General features: G+C 36.0%; 2 protein-coding genes across 2 annotated transcripts; both read left to right on the forward strand.

Annotated features, from left to right (window-relative positions):
* Positions 1-239: 239 nt before the first annotated feature.
* LOC127629857 (RING finger protein 225-like) lies at positions 240-6097 on the forward strand. The gene is made up of 2 exons (XM_052107134.1): positions 240-411; positions 3548-6097. Exon 2 carries the CDS (start codon positions 3621-3623, stop codon positions 4536-4538), a length of 918 nt encoding a protein of 305 aa, XP_051963094.1. The 5' UTR covers positions 240-411; positions 3548-3620; the 3' UTR covers positions 4539-6097.
* Positions 6098-9850: 3753 nt separating this feature from the next.
* mgat1a (alpha-1,3-mannosyl-glycoprotein 2-beta-N-acetylglucosaminyltransferase a) lies at positions 9851-16161 on the forward strand. The gene is made up of 3 exons (XM_052107350.1): positions 9851-10049; positions 11588-12541; positions 14804-16161. The coding sequence occupies exons 2-3, from the start codon at positions 11888-11890 to the stop codon at positions 15500-15502; spliced, it is 1353 nt and encodes a 450-aa protein (XP_051963310.1). The 5' UTR covers positions 9851-10049; positions 11588-11887; the 3' UTR covers positions 15503-16161.
* Positions 16162-16734: the final 573 nt, after the last annotated feature.

Genomic DNA, 16734 nt, shown 5'->3' on the forward strand with positions numbered 1-16734 from the left:
GTGGGTACCTTTGAGTAATGAAGCACAAGTAGATTTAGCTGTTGTATGATCATAATAATTGAGTTCAGCCAGTGCATTCCTCACATTCAAACCAAAACAGGTTTGAATAGCACCTGGACAAGTTGAACAGGTCTGACAGGGTAAAAGGACAATGAGTGAGGAAGGACAAGAAGGAGGGAAATAAAAATGAAAACAGACGTAGAAGAGGTGGAGACAAATTAGTTGCATTAAAAGCAACAGATGGATCATAAACGGATCACAGTTTAAAGATTGAGAAAAAAAGGAAGGTCTGAATTACACACTTTTTTTTTACTCTTTGGAAGCAAACCTAGACTGGAATATGTGCTTTTGGAACCAAGCAAACTTGAGCGACACCTAAACATTTGGGTTTGACTGTTCTTCAGCTGATAGGTAGTTATAGACATTGCTATTTCTTTAGATTCTTTTTTTGTGATTATTTCCTTTAGAGTTTTGTCAAAATATGTTTAACTTTTTTCTTAGTATTTAGTATGCAACTGTAGAGTAATACTAAGCAAGTAAAAATGTGTGTCAATAGTCTTTGTGCTATCTCACTGTCACATTGTCAAATTACCTGGTATGGTTTACGCCGAGTTTACGGCCGAGTTACGGGAGTGTGGCTTCAGTTCTGTCCAAAATATATTAACGATACAAAATAAACATGTCCTGATAAAGAGCCACTTCTACTACTGAGTCATGGTATAGTTAATGCATCTAAAAATTAGTATGCTTTGATAAAAGCACCTGGTGTCAATGGGTTGGATTTGGCCGGTGGATACATTTATAGTGGCAAGCATTAAAACATGGTCAAACCACAAAACTATAGGGAAACTATTTTGATTCCGGACAAACTATTGGGGTAAATGTAACAGTATTGGTTTTGCTGGCTGGTGTGGTATTTCACATCATTATTGAATAAAGTTTCATTTCCAGCATTTTAACACACAATGTTGTTGTTTTCCACTAGACATTCCTTTTTCTTGACCTGATTCTTACAGTTAAGACATAACTATAATCAAACAGAATTAACCGGGATCTGAGACTTAGTTACACTGTGGTAAAAGCTCAATATTCTGGGTCGCATTCCTGTGCTTTAGGTCAATCTTTTGACTTTAGGTCAAGTAGACCTTTGGGCTTTTCAAACGATGCCTAATGATAGGGTAAGGTTCTTTAAACCCTGGGTTATGAAACAACATTTCACCCTTTCATTTGGATAGGGTTTTTTGTTAACGTTTTTGTGTTAGAATGCAACAGAAAACCAATCATACACTCCCTCAGTGCTTACGTCATAATATCAATGTCACAAAAACGTTCACAAGGCAATTGTGTTAAGTGAAGTGATAAAAAGTGTATGTTTAAGAAGATTCAGGACAGCCAATGCGGATTTACAAGGCAACATTTTCACAGATGGACAAGCAGTTATTAAAACGGAATATGGGCTTATTGTTATTCACTCCCAACCTTATATAAGTTATTCACTCCCAACCTGATCTCATAACAAGTCATAATATTAGTATGCGAGGGCAAAATCGAAAGACATCTTATGAGTTGGCTGGTACAAAAACATACAACTTTTTTCCCCATAAAGAAATATATAAATTTTATTATAATTTTTCCAAAGTTTAACCCTTAATCCAAACCTAAACCTAACCATAAAGTGTAACCCCTTACCCAAACCCTAAAAATAATATCATGATTAATAGGAAAATATCTTTTGGGTACCCCGGAAGAAAGAAAATAACGAGGTTTGGAACGAGATGATGGGAGTGTATTACAGGTATATGAGGTAATGACATACATCAGTCATTTGTATTGCACAACGAAATATGAAAAGAGTATCTAAATTTGTTGACAGATGCTTCCTTTCTTAAAATTGAAGTGTTAGATAAGAGACTAGCTAAATTTGAATGCTTGTATCGTATCGATTTGAAAATCTGATTGTTGATTAGTTGGTCTTAAAGTCGAGAGCCAAGTTATACAATACCTTACAATTTTGCTATGTTGAACGAATTAGACTATGAGACTATGTTGTCACCCCCATGTCGTTTCATACCCACATGACTTTCTTGTTAGACAAAATATAAGCCTCACCATTCATGTTTATTGTACCCTTTTCCATACAATTAAAGTGAAAGGTTGCTGAGGCTAACATTCTGTCTAACATTCTTTTGTGTTCAATGGAGGAAAGGTTAGAAATAATATGAGGGTGAGTAAATGATGACAGACTTTTTGGGTGAACTATCCCTTTAACTTTCAAAACATGCACATACTTTATGAACGTTAACCAACAGTTTACAAATGTACAGTGTAAAATCTCAAAACCTGACACTGATTTTGTCAGCATGGAACAATATTTTAACCCTGGATTCCATTAATTGGCCCTGATCAAAACATTTCAAGCGTGAAAAGCCCATTATGGAAGCAAATCTGTTAAGTCTATGACAAGCAATTTCTATGACCTGTACAGCATGTCCTGTCTCACCTCTATAACTTCTATTGTTGAGCCATAATAGCAAAATACCTTTAATATATATATGTAACTTGTGTATAGGCAACTTTATTAGTGTGCTCGTCACACATGACTGCTAGTAGTACAGCCCAGATTATGAACTCCACCTTTGAGTTACATAGTTGTTCTGCTTAATGTGCAACTTTACTGCAATGTAGCCTTTACCTAAAATGTCAAAGAGCTCCTCCTTAAAGTTCGTGCAGCACATTTGAATCACTGAATGTTTTATCTGTTCCATAGCCTTACACTTAAAAATTGATTTTTGCTGTTTGTTTAATTTACTTACTTAAAATGAACTAAAGTAACACAGTTCTAGAAAATGTGTCCGAACTTGATTTCCATTTAAATTTGTAAAATGGAAGTTTACTTAATCCATTTGAGTTAATCCACATTCATTCTTTTTGTGATGTTATTGTAGCATTGATGAAACTGGGCAGGGGATTTTCATTTCCCATCATACTTTGCATGGAACTAGATAGTGTTATCTATTTATTTTTCTTTGTGCAAGATGAATAAAAATGGGGATACTTGTTAGTGTTTAATGTTTTATGATGAGAAAGAATTTCTGTTAAATTTAAGTTTTGGGGGTTACCATTATGGTGAAAAGGGGAGCTTGAGCTAAGTATGAGGACAGGTAAATGTTGCTCACTTTATTGAGCAATTGTTTTGCTAGCAATTGCATAGTTACTAAACTACACTGTGTAGTGCTTCCAATCTGCATGTACTGAGTATGCTAACATACATGTTCTCTAGATAAGAAATAAGAGGTTTATGTGAGCTACACTGACATGTCCATTGGGTTTACCCAATTCATCTAGAAACATTCTAATCAAAGTATTTATTTTGGGATTACATAATACATTTAAGTTAAGAAAACGCCTTTCAAACATGTGGAACCCCTATCCATGACTGAATCAAGTTTAGCCAAAGAGCTAACACCAAGAATGTGAACTTGTTGTAAATACCTTAAATTGTATTTGTCATCTCCACTGATAGTGTATCTCTTCATCTCCCTTGCAGGCTAGCTGGTTTATCCTCTTTCGACACTTCTGTTTTTTCCTGATCTGCTTCCGTGGATCTCTTGCTCTAGATCATGAGTGACAGTAAAGACAATCCCAAGGGCACCGAAAGCGGGCTTAACATCAAACCAAAGCTTGACCGCAAGGGCAGCATCATCTTTGGGACATCAGAGAGACGCCAAAAGGCCAGCAAGTCTCTCAGGAGAAGCCGCAGTAATGATGCAGAAAGCCATCAAAGTGAAGATGGACGAGGAAGAGAACAAGACAGGAGGCAGGGTGGAAAGCGAAAACGGGGTCGAAGCGAGGAGGGTAGGAGGCGAAACCGTGACTACGACAACGAGCTAGGAAACCACACAAAAGAGCAACCCCAAGATGACCTGGAAGACACTGAGTGCATTGTGTGCTTCTGTAGCTTCGACAACATCTTCAAGACACCCAAATTACTTACCTGTGGACACACGTTCTGTCTGGAATGCCTGGCACGCATCAATGTGAATTCTCCCGAGATCAAGACACTGACGTGCCCCATCTGTAGGGAACCGACAGAAATCCGACATGGCCGAGACCTACCAAAGCTGGGCAATAACGAAGACATCTTCCGCAAGCTTCCCCCTGAGATGCAGCAGGCCCTGTCCATACGCTTTAAACGCAGCAAGGGCAAGCTTGTCCTCAAGAAACCTCCGACAAACTGCCCCATCAAGACCACTGTGAATCTGCCGGTTTTGAAGAAGAAAGAGGAGCAGATGGGCAACTACCCTCTTGGAGTCATGGAGGAAGGTCTCCGCCCAGCGACAATGGTCAATGTAGGCAGACCACCAAGCAGGATGAGAGGTCGCATGAGAAGATTGTTGTATTCCAATGAGTGCTATTACATTGTTGTGACTGCCATAGTCATAGTCACTGTGTCTCTGATGCTGGTGGGGATCTTTAGCTTTGTGGTGATACCAAATATGCACAACCATAACCAGAACCAAACTTCCAATATGCCTTAAGGAATAATGAAATGCACAAAGCTCAAGAGGGATGACGGGAAGGGCAAAGCAAGCTAGATTATTTGGTGAAGCCCATGCATTGTACACTTTACTTTCATGCTTTTATGTATGATGCTCCACAGAGAGGCTCAATAGAAATAAACGAAAAACTTGAACATATGATGCATGATCTGTTGGGTGGAGACATATTCGAAATGGACTGAGACATTGTCAGGCGAAGGTATTTAAGAACAAGTGGAACAATGACGTCTTTTCTGTCATTGATGGATCATATTTTCCTTTACCTTTAAAACCCTTCACCTCTTTAATGTCTTATCTATACAGTTTGTGGCATTGACACTGAACAACAAATGCAACACCTAACAAATGCTAATGTCTCAGATTAAGAAGGTTAATGTGAGCATACAAATGTTTCTTCTGACAAGAAATTTATATTTCTTTGACTTATAATGTACAAAATGTAAATATTTTCTGATATATTTTCTCAACTAAATGTTCAGACCATTTTCTATTCTTTTGCACAAAAGGGAGAGGCCACTTTTTTTTTTAACCTCACTTTCAGTGTATGTGACATGATATACCTACAATTACGACATTGCACTTATTGAGCCATAATGATCAATAAAATACTATTTTTAGTTTACAGAGGCTCCGGAGGACATTCCCAGAAATACATAACACACTTACATTATCTACTAAATGGACAGAAAACATCTATTGTAGAATATAGATAAACTGGACATGGTTCTTATACACAACCATGTGGCTTCCTCATAGTTACCCTCTCACCAAACTTCCTTAATGAAGTGTGAACATACTCATATTTCAGTAGGGCATGGGAACAGCAGTTTTTCTTTCTGCAGGTCTTTAGTACTACAGTAAATAGGGGGAAAACTGACAACTAGTGTAAAGACACCACAAAACACATACAAAATCAATACAGATAACAATGCAAAAACATGTTATGCATTGCAAAGTGGGAGAAGAGTTGTCGATTCTCTCCAGTTTGGTGGTTTTAAGCATTATTTGATCTTGAAGATTAGAAACAAGCTAATCAGGGCAGTTAATACTTTAATATTAATCTATTAGTATATTTTATTGTCTGCTTATCAAATTCAGCATGACATATTTGATAAATTCGTCTCTCCTCGAGGTTACAGTGAGGCACTTACAAAGGAAGTGGATTGGGTCAATTTTTGGAAGGTTTAAAGGCAGAAATGTGAGGTTTATAATATTAGAAAAGCACATTAAATCTTCTGTTAAAACATTTGCATTATTTAAGCTGTAAAGTTGTTTAAATTGTCGTTTTTACCGGATTACAGTGTTTATGGCATAAATGGTAATAAAGTTGTATAATTGTAAATAACCTTACACAAAAATAAAAAGGTTAGTACAAGCAATTTGATCACACTAAAATCATGTTAACACACATATTGTACGTCTAAGTATTTTAACTTTTTTTTTTTTTTTAAATGAAAAGTAGGGACAAAATATATTTTTGTGGTAATCAACATTATGCCTCAAATGCTAACTTGCATTCAACCCATGATATTCCTTTAAGCATATACTAATTGGTCCCAGATTACATTTTGAGTAGCCTAAATCAACATTGCCTACTGCAGGTCCAATAAAATCTCAGATACCGCAGGTGTACATTTTGTGGAGAGACATTAAAAAGTTAAAGTTTCAGTGTCTGAGTTTATATTAAATATTCCTTTTACATTTGAGTCTATATACAACTATAGCATATTTGAGATATTGTTGTGCCCTCATACCTGTGCAAAGTCACACTTGGTGCTTGTTTAGTCAACATAGAAGATAGGTCAATGGCTCCCACATATTTTATCTAAATGGTCTGTCCACTAGTAGGCCATGTGAAACACACCATATAACCGACACCCCTCGATCTGACATAAGCCTTACACGAAAGTTAATGGAGCCATTTGGAGTCAAATTCGGCCCTGGGTTCGCTTTATTCCCCCTTTTTAGGAAAGTCAATTGATCTCGTTCGAGATTATTCAAAAGGACCACCAGAGTCCCAAAAGAAAAGAAAAGCGATGGCTTCAACACCTTCTGCTTCAGCCCTACCGGCAGTTCTCCGGTGTCAGGGGAATATACTCGCCCGAAAACAGACGAACAAGAAACCCGTGGCTTCGGTGTACGGGCTCGGGGTGGCATGTGGAGGGATTGTCCGTAAAGGAGCGATTTGAGAAAATCTACTAAAATGTATTGTGAAAGCAGTGACAATCTGGTCAAAACCTGCTCAACAAAGCCGAAGAACTACAAATGCAGCAAATGCTCATCATGAAAGTATTCAGCGCAAGTCAATGGTCAAGACGAACCATAAGTCTTACTATTACAAATTCGCATTAAATGCTAAACATAAAACTGTATAGTCTTTAGTCCAAAAACAACAACCTGGTTCTTCAAATGGATGTAACGCATTTACGAAAACTAAGCTCAGAATATCCATGGACTTTTTCGTATAGTCTGTTCTCAAAGTATGAACCAAAATGAAGTGGATTCGATATTTATTTATATAGCCTATATATTTATGATATATTTATCATCCGCAGAGTCTGACATTGTGCTGGCAAATACTGGAATAGACTGGAGGACGAACCAGTTCCATCCGGATGTAAGTTGTGGCTAATATTATATTTTAAAGTGGTTAAAAGTCAAGTTAACTTTATACAGTACATCAGCAGTTTAAGACAAAGAATGAACTGTTCTCAAGCAAATAAGCACAAATTATTCCGTTTGCAGTTAGAATTTAAGAAGTATTACATAATTTATAGAGAGAATACCTGATCCTAATACCGATATAGTGTACAACAGTGCTAAAGGCACACCTAAAGGACATTTACATTTTTTATTTTTTTCAGGTCACAAAGTGTATCAAGATTGAATAAACCAAACATGTATTTTTTATTAAATATTGATTGAGTAACATAATTGGTCTGAAAATAAATAATAATGAAGGTTGTTTTATTCAAATGATTAGCCTTTTATTATTACAAAAGGTGGTGGGGGATATTTCAACCCACACTTGGGGTAAAAGTCCCCCAGGGGACCTGTGTGAAGTTGGCCCCCCATCCAACACAAAACGTCTGCAAAATAGTCTCAATCGTGTGTGCTGTAAACATTTTCGTTTGTGCGGCTTTGTTTTTTTTAGATATTAAAATAATATTTGTAGGTCATTCTGAGGTCACTGGGCCCCCCCACATGCTCCAATTTCACCCCAAATACTCTCGTTTGTTTGTGCTTTGGGCCAACTTCACGCAGTATAGTTATATCGTGTAAATATAGGTACAATAGATGTAGGGCAAAATTGGTAAAATACTTTTTAGAAAGCAAGATGTTTTTTGAGTGACATATTAAGAGAATACTAATTCAAAATAACCACTTCAGAGAAGAGTCAACCATTTTCTGTTATTTTCAATCACATTTGAAATTTTGCAACATCTCAAGTATTCTATAAACAAATTGCTCTCCAATGTAACTGGATCAGTCAATGTGAGCCCACTTTAAACACTCTTTATAACAAATATATTCCTCCACTTAATAAAAAAAGTGTGCTTCACCGTGAAAAAAAAATGAAAATGACAAATAAGTATTTTGTCTCCAAATAAATCTAATCATTTCAGGGATTCTCATTAGCTACATACATTTTGAAAATTATTAAATATTACATTTATGCATTTTCAGATGCTTTTATCCAAAGTGACTTACAGTGCACAATCCCCCCAGAGCAACCTGGAGTTGAGTGCCTTGCTCAAGGACACAATGGTGGCAGCCATGGGGATCGAACCAGCAAACTTCTGAACAGTTCTGATTAACAGTTATGTGCTTTAGCCCACTACGCCACCACCACTCCATGGTGGTGTGATCAAATTACTTTCAAATCATACTTCTGACATTGTATGCAATGACCTCATTAATCAGGAATATTTTGCAGTGTATATAGTGACAAACAGCTCTTTATGAAAGAGCTAATTATCACAGGGCACCACTTCGAGTCAGGTGCCAGCAAGGTGGAGGAGGGATACTGGTATGGGCTGCTATTATTAAGGATGAGGTAGTTGGAACTTTTCGAGTTGAAGATGGACTGAAACTCAACTCAAACCTACTGCCAGTCTCTGGAAAGTACTTTCTTCAAGAAGTGATATAGGAAGAAGTCCACAGCATTCAAGAAGGCCATGCTCTTTATGCAGGACAATGCTGCATCACATGCATCCATGTACTCCACTGCTTGGCTAGCCAACATGGGCCTCAAAGATGCCCAAATAATTATTTGGCCCCTTCCTCACCTGAATTAAATCAAACTGAGAACTTGTGGGTCCTTCTCAAACATGAGATAATTGTTTTCTTGTAAAATCAATTATTTATTACCAAAATCAGTGTTTGTACAACCTTATTATGGACCTGCGGTCTTGAATCTACTGTATCGTGAATGTTCTGAGAAAACTCATTGAATAACTAAGCAGCATTCAAAACTTACTCAGGTGACACTGCCAGTGTAGCAGCCTCCTGATTAGTGTCACAGCATGTTTATGAATTACCTTGTAAATCTTTCTCCACTCTCTTGAAACAAGACATTAACCTCAAAGTAACATAGAAATGAGAAATAAAGCCCATATTACACAGAAAAGCTCAGATGTTCCCACTTATGTGTAGGGCACATGCCTTGTCTAACTGAGCAGAACATGTATTTTTCACCTCTAGATAGCTGTAGGCTCTTAAAATAGGATACTCACCAGTGACACAGCTGATAACTTTCACGTGATCAGCATAAACACCAAGAGGCCAAGTGTATGCAGAGGTTTAATACTACCTTTAACCCTTCACCTGCCATTAACACAAAATGTAAAACTTACTATTTGTAGCTACATGAATATTTTTTTCCCTTTTATTTCTAAAAGACAAAGACAGTACGGGGGACAGTACAGTACTGTAGGCACAGGGCCAGCCTAATACAAAATTTAATAAATTATCAACGATATAGACACTTCAATTTAGAATATAAAGTTACATGTAATTAAATTATAAATACACAGAAAATAATATACCTGCAAATAACAAACTCAAGACCTTTCTAATGAGTCCATCATACAAAAGAGATGTTTTTATCGCTTTCTTGTTATACTTTTAGATAAATGCAAAAAACTAAAAAGTTAGGTTGACGCAATAACTCTGCATGTGTGTGCTACATGAATCTCTTCATGAAGGTGAGCAAAGATCCTGGAGGAGGCGGGACTTCCTAAAGATGACGCCACCCGGAAGTCAAGTACACGTACATTCTTGAGCGAAGCTTGAAGGCTATTCACGAAGGCAGGAAGTTTCCTGCGCTTTAAATGAACGATTATTCCACTTCTAATTCAAATCATATTGAAATGAATGAGATGGAATTGTTTATACGGGTCTTAATCTTTTAATCGACGGAAGTATGGATAAATTGGGAGACTAAAGAAGACGAGAAACATGCCAGAGTATGAGTGCGAGTATACTCACGTAAGTCATATATGTTGTCATATATATATTTATATAATCGCTACCATTGTTTGGTTTAAACACAGTTCTTATGGGTGTTAAATAAACATGTTTTATTTGTTGAGTGGTTGTGGTGAAGGGAGGATTGGAGGAGCTACAGGTGAGATTATTGTTCGACGTGGGAATCTGCCTGTCTGTCGTGGCACATTATAACTCATTTCCATATTTGCAGATTCAATACAAAAGGGAAGGTGAAAGGTCAAATAATAGAAATATTTTTTTAGATACTAAACTGAACTGAATAAATGAACTTTAGATACTAAACTGAAAAAAAAGACGTTATGTAATAATCCTGATAAATTTCTAGTTTAGTTGGCATAAACATAAAAGGCTAAAATGTATATTTGTGGAAAGTGCATTAATAAATGCAGTAACTGTTCGCCATTTCTTTTTAGCATTTCAACTTTCATAACACATTTTCAGCTATCTTGCAGTTACTTTAAATACTCATGTGGTGTTACAAATTATGTTTAAAAGTAAAAATATTACATTATGCCAATTAATATAAAGTCATAAAAACTGGATGTATGAAATTATGGGGCTAACCACATGACGCAATTATTGGTCCAGATCTATGAAGTTATACAACAATACATTAAAATGCCATTTAGATGTCAACCGATATTGATACAAAATGTGGTGGAAAAGGCTGATAACCAATTAATCGGCCGACAGTTTTTGAATTTGATTTAAAGAATGTTAAAAAAATGACTATTCTACAGGCAAAAGACATTCAGGCTACAAGAGTCCACCATGGATAAAATCCCAGATTACGTTATTTGTTAAACCAAAATACCAATAATAATAGTAAAAATAAAATTTTGGTGCATAATGTGGGACTTTTTTCTGTAAACAAGCCCAAAACACACAAGGGACACTTATTTTGAAATAACTGAGACTTGGTTCCTTTAAAATGCTCTATATTCACCAAATGAAGAGTTATATATATTTCACCAGGTGAGGTTTAATGAATAAGGTTTATTATTTTTCACAAGATATGTAGTTGGTGACAAAATTTATGTGATGATAGGGCACATACATTTTTTTTTAAAGATTAAGTTGTGAACAATCTCATGTATTAAGGAAATATTTGTAATACCTTTTACTTGAGGGTTTCACAACATGAAATGTTTAGAAAATGCTTTTCAAAAATGTATGAAACCAACATGGACACAAAGTTTACATCTCTACAAACCTGACACATGCATTTCAATCATGATTTCTAATTTTTATCACCTCAGACAACCTCCTTTGTCAATGACACTTATACAAGGATGATAAAATACTGTTTAAATAGTTTTAGATGAAGTTTAGCATGGCACACGGCTGTAACTGTTTGACATGTTATAAACCCAAATGCATGGATTGTCAGACCAACATTTTGATGTTGAACTCTTTTATTTGGAAATACTATCATATTTTGATAAATGGAAATAATGACTGATATTTGTATGTGACATTTCTCTTCTTAATATCCTTTTATGTTCTTTATTTTACAGGCTCTGCTGAAAATCACCCTGAAACTTTCGGCTGATGAAACGCCTATATCAGAACCCTGAAACCTGGAATATGTCTCTTTTTACCTGCCGTTGGTTTCATGTCACATGTTTTGTTTACATATGTAGCAACTATCAGATATTTATCATGCAAAGCATGTGAAATCTTTTTTTTTTTTTTTTTTCCCCGAATATCCACAAGACTCTTTTTGCCCATCCTTCCTGTTTAAATTCCTTCTTCATATTGCCGCCCACTTCTACCTTCCTGAGTCCCCTGTCCCGTCACGCCTCAGGTCTTTGGCCATGCTACGCAAGAGAAGTTCTCTTATCATTTGTGGTGCTTTCGTATTTGTAGCTTGGAATGTCATTCTTCTTTTTGTCCTCTTGGGGCGCCCTCCTAGTAAAGTGGAGCTTGAAAGGCAGGCTGCACCTGAGGAAAAAGCCAGACGAGGAAAATTTGGGAATATTGTAAGTGAGGTGATGCGTGTAGCTAATGCGTTTGAAGCCGAGCTGGAATCGCAGAAGAAAATCCTCTTGAAAATCCAGAGCCATAGGTCACTTTGGGAAAACAACAAAGCCGGTGTGACAGCTGCTAAGCCTAAACAGAATGCAGGAGGTTTAGCGCCTGTGGTGATCCCTATTTTAGTCATTGCCTGTAACCGTGTATCAGTGAAACGCTGCCTTGACAAACTCATTGAGTTCCGTCAATCGGCCGAGCTCCACCCAATCATAGTGAGCCAGGACTGCGGACACGAAGAAACAGCCGGGGTGATCGCCTCATATGGCAGTCAACTGACCCACATAAAACAGCCTGATCTTTCAGATATCTCCGTACCTGCACAGCATAAAAAGTTCCAGGGTTACTACAAAATCTCACGGCATTACCGTTGGGCACTGAACCAGGTTTTCAACACGTTTTCTTACTCATCTGTTGTTGTTGTGGAGGATGATTTGGAGGTAACTTCTTTTTTTTTTTTTTACTGGTGTTCTTTTGGTGTCAAAAAGTTTCTTATACGCTCTATCATTAAAGGTGCAATATGTGATATATTTACTGTACTAAAGCATACAATTAAAATAATATTTTTTCAGAGATTTCTCAATAGTCAAAATTTTGACACTCCGGGTTGCCAGATTTGAAACGAGTGAGCAGGCAAACCCAGCGTGCTGCAGCCATCGAAGCCAGCAATAAGTCTAGCTAACATTGACATAGTTATAAAAAAAACACATGAGCTGGTGATTTGCAAACAATAAAAATGTGTGATTTGCAATACAACTTACAGTGTAAGGCTCGTCGCTTGCCATTGTCAGTTTGCTCGTTCCTGTTGCGTGTCCTCAACCTGGCAACCCGCTTGAGCTTCTAGTCTGGGGAGGAGGGGTTGGGGGACGCAACTCTGCAATATTTTGAGTTTACTGCAGTACCCATTTTAAATGCTTCATGTCAATGTTACATATTGCTCCTTTAAAGGTGAAGTGTGTAAGTTTTGTGATGTTAAAATAATTGATCCTATTCAAGTTTAATATGCATAGACAACAATAAGAAAGCCATTTGTAGTTTGATTCACCTGATATAGGCCAACAATGTAGTTCTGTGGTTCTATCAAAACATTGCTTTATTTGTTTAAGCGTCCCAACACAGCAACATTGGCTCAACCAATGGCATAAGTATGGACAGGGTTGGGGAGTAATGGAGTACATGGAACAGGATTACGTATTTAAAATACAAAATATAAGTAACTGTATTCCACTATAAATATTATAGTATTACAATTTAAATACTTGGTCAGAATCAGAATACAGTTACATTCAAAAAGTATTTTGATTATTGAAGAGATTACTTTCCATTTTATTGTTTAATTTAATATTTAGTCCTTTCAGATTTATACATATAAATTATGCGATCCAAAATGAATTTGAACAACAGTGAAACAGTTTCTTATAATGTGTTACATTCATACGAGCAGACAGAGAAGTAAGTTTGAAGTCTGGAGCAGAAGAAATAGAAATAAATTGTCAGCTTTACGCTAAGCTAAAATGCTATTTCTAGACATTTTACATGCACGTTACCAGACACAATCACATTTATTTATCAAGAAAATTCACGTTGGGTCATAATTTCTTTTTTCTAGTAAGACCTTTGATATTGGGGCAAAAATCGTATTCTTGATGATAATTTTTGTATTGTTTTCCTGTAAAAATATCTAAAAATCCTTATAGCAAGATCAATTAGATGAATCTAGTTTTAGAAACAACACTGCATAAGATATTTAGGTATTTCAGAGAATGTATTTTTAACATGTGTATTTTGTACTAACCCTCCCAACCCTGAGTATGGAAGCCCATTTCCACCCAAAATAAAGTGCTTTGGTAAATCAAAATTAGGAGATAAAGAGTCATGATTTTGAGATGACTTTTTATTTAATAATTTTGACATTGTCTCATAATTATTACATTATATCATAATTTACTTTTATCTCAAAATTATAAATTTGTATCTCATAATTTTGACTTATGAAATCACATTTTTTATGTGGTGGAAGGCTTCCATGCATAAATTATAGGTGGGGCTATTAGAAGTAAAAATCTCATTCATTTTCTCCATATGGGAGTAGATTTTTAAAGCTCACTTATTAATCTTTAAAGACAGACCTACCATGAGCTTTAATGTTGTGAATTGATGATATATGCTTCTGTTAAAGCCATCAGTATGCATTATTTATTCTTCATTTTTAAAAACATCATGAACGACACTACACATTATTCTGAAGAGAAACTATCCACCAGTAAGAATTGCAGCAAACAAAGCACACCAAACAAGCCCAGCAGCGACTGCCCACTTCCATGTTGCACTATGAATGATTTAGTTGGCCTCTACTTTCTGTAGTTATAATTAATAATAGTGTTATATTTTTCTATTGATTTTAATTTGATTACCTGATTTGCAAAGCTTCATGGGATTGTAGTTCATTCCCTTAGTAAAGTCGTTATGTACACCGTCTGTTACCTTTGACATTTGGTCCAATTTTCAAATACTTTTTAGCTTGAAATCAAAGCATGTAATGTTGTGATTCACCTCATGGCTCAGAAGGATTTTATAAAATGATTGGAAAAAATACTTCTGCAACCAAGATGGCTGATTACACTCTACACTATTTAAGAATGTTACAAAGCATGTTACATTTTAACTTTAATGTTGATGGAATGTTTGATCTATTTTACCAGGTGGCTCCTGACTTTTATGAGTACTTCAGAGCGCTTCAACCCATTTTAAACTCTGACCCAACTCTGTGGTGTGCATCTGCCTGGAATGACAATGGCAGGGAAGGATATGTTGATCCTGGTAAAGCAAGTCTATTGTACAGGACAGATTTTTTCCCAGGTTTGGGCTGGATGCTCACCAAGGACCTCTGGGTGGAGCTTGAGCCAAAATGGCCGGCCTCATTTTGGGATGACTGGATGCGCCACCCCGATCAGCGCAAAGACAGGTCCTGCATTAGACCAGAAATTTCCAGAACTTTAACGTTCGGTCGTAAGGGTGTGAGTTTGGGTCAGTTTTATGACAAGTACCTCCGATTTATCAAGCTTAATACCGAAAATGTGCCTTTTACAAAAATGGACTTGTCTTATTTGGATAAGAAGAAATATGATGTGAATTTTGATAAAGAAGTTTACGATGCTCTAGTTGTAACTGTGGAGGACTTGCAGAGTGGGAAACTGTCTGGACCTGGCCCATTTCGGGTGCAGTATTCCAGTCCAGACAGTTTTAAATCCTTGGCTCGCAATTTTGGGGTGATGGATGACCTAAAGTCAGGTGTACCACGTGCAGGGTATAGAGGTGTTGTTAGTTTCCTTTTACATGGAAAGAGGATCTATTTAGCCCCACCAGCTGGTTGGACTCAGTATGATCCAAGCTGGAGTTGAGGTTGGCTGTGCCTACCTCACAAACGAAAGCGATTTCAGGTGCAAAGCGTGTGCGCGAGCACACACACACACATGCATATATAATGCGCTTGCATGTTAAAACCTGTCTTCAAGATCTGTTACCATCATTCCCTTCACAGCTGTCAAATCATGGCAGTTACAGTTATTGTCTTAAAATTCAGTTTTGCAGCTCTAAAATCCTAGAGGGGTTTCAAGATGAATATAATATGATACCAAAGATAATAGTAAATAAATGGATCTCTTAGACTTTTGGCCTCAGGTTTATATAATTTGTCAATATAAAGAGTCAAAAACAATCTACATCATAACTTTATTTTCATGTCACTAAACTGACATTTAGGCTGTATATCTAAACTGAAATCTTATCCTGTTTAGTTCTACTCATTTTCTTTACACAAAGTATATTTGTTAAGGAACAGACAATGAGGGTATAATATATGTAAACAAAATAACAAAAAGATTTTTTAAACTGAATACTGCTCCAAGTGCCTATAAATGTTGGATTTTTTTGATTCACTTGTTTGTAGTCTTATATTGTGTGTACGTTTCATTGAATTGTGATATCAATATGTTGGGGGGGGGTCATTTGACACTTGATTATGTTTGTGATGTGCTTAAATACTAGTAATTTGTTCTGAGAGGAAATAAAATTTTATTAAATGTAATAAGTAAAAGTCGCTTTATTACATAAATAATATTATAATACTTTTTATTGTTTTTACATTTATATTCACTTTGCAGGTTTTCAAAAGAGGAAAAACTATTTTAATAAAAGGATAATTAATTATTATTATCACCACCACATAGCAGTTATGAAACAAACATTATCAAAGTGCTGTCACGCAAACAAGAAATAAAATAAATAAAAAGGATATTTTTATTACTTCATGCCAACACTTTACAATAAGGTTCCATTTGTTAACATTATTTAATGCATTAGGTATCATAATCTTTGTTAATGTTAATTAAAATACAATTGTTTATTGTTAGTTCAAAGTGCATTCACTAATGTTAACAAATAAAACATTTGATTTAAAAAGCCATTACTATATGTGTTGAAATTAACATTACACAAGATTAATAAATACTGTAATAGGACTTTCCATTGTTAATGTTAACAAATGGAACCGTGTTGTAAAGCGTTACCACTTAAAGTAAAATTTTTTTTTTATTATTTACAGTTATATGGGTCATTTTACAGATCTGAAAAT

Source organism: Xyrauchen texanus, chromosome 36 (genome assembly GCF_025860055.1).
Source record: "Xyrauchen texanus isolate HMW12.3.18 chromosome 36, RBS_HiC_50CHRs, whole genome shotgun sequence".
NCBI classification, from domain to species: domain Eukaryota; kingdom Metazoa; phylum Chordata; class Actinopteri; order Cypriniformes; family Catostomidae; genus Xyrauchen; species Xyrauchen texanus.

What these genes read in the sequence shown, in the direction of transcription:
- LOC127629857 (XM_052107134.1), top strand. Translation starts at nt 3,621, where the DNA reads ATGAGTGACAGTAAAGACAATCCCAAGGGCACCGAAAGCGGGCTTAAC.
- mgat1a (XM_052107350.1), top strand. Translation starts at nt 11,888, where the DNA reads ATGCTACGCAAGAGAAGTTCTCTTATCATTTGTGGTGCTTTCGTATTT. An exon ending in TTGTGGAGGATGATTTGGAG is followed by an intron (nt 12,542 to 14,803) that starts GTAACTTCTTTT and finishes CTATTTTACCAG; the next exon opens with GTGGCTCCTGACTTTTATGA.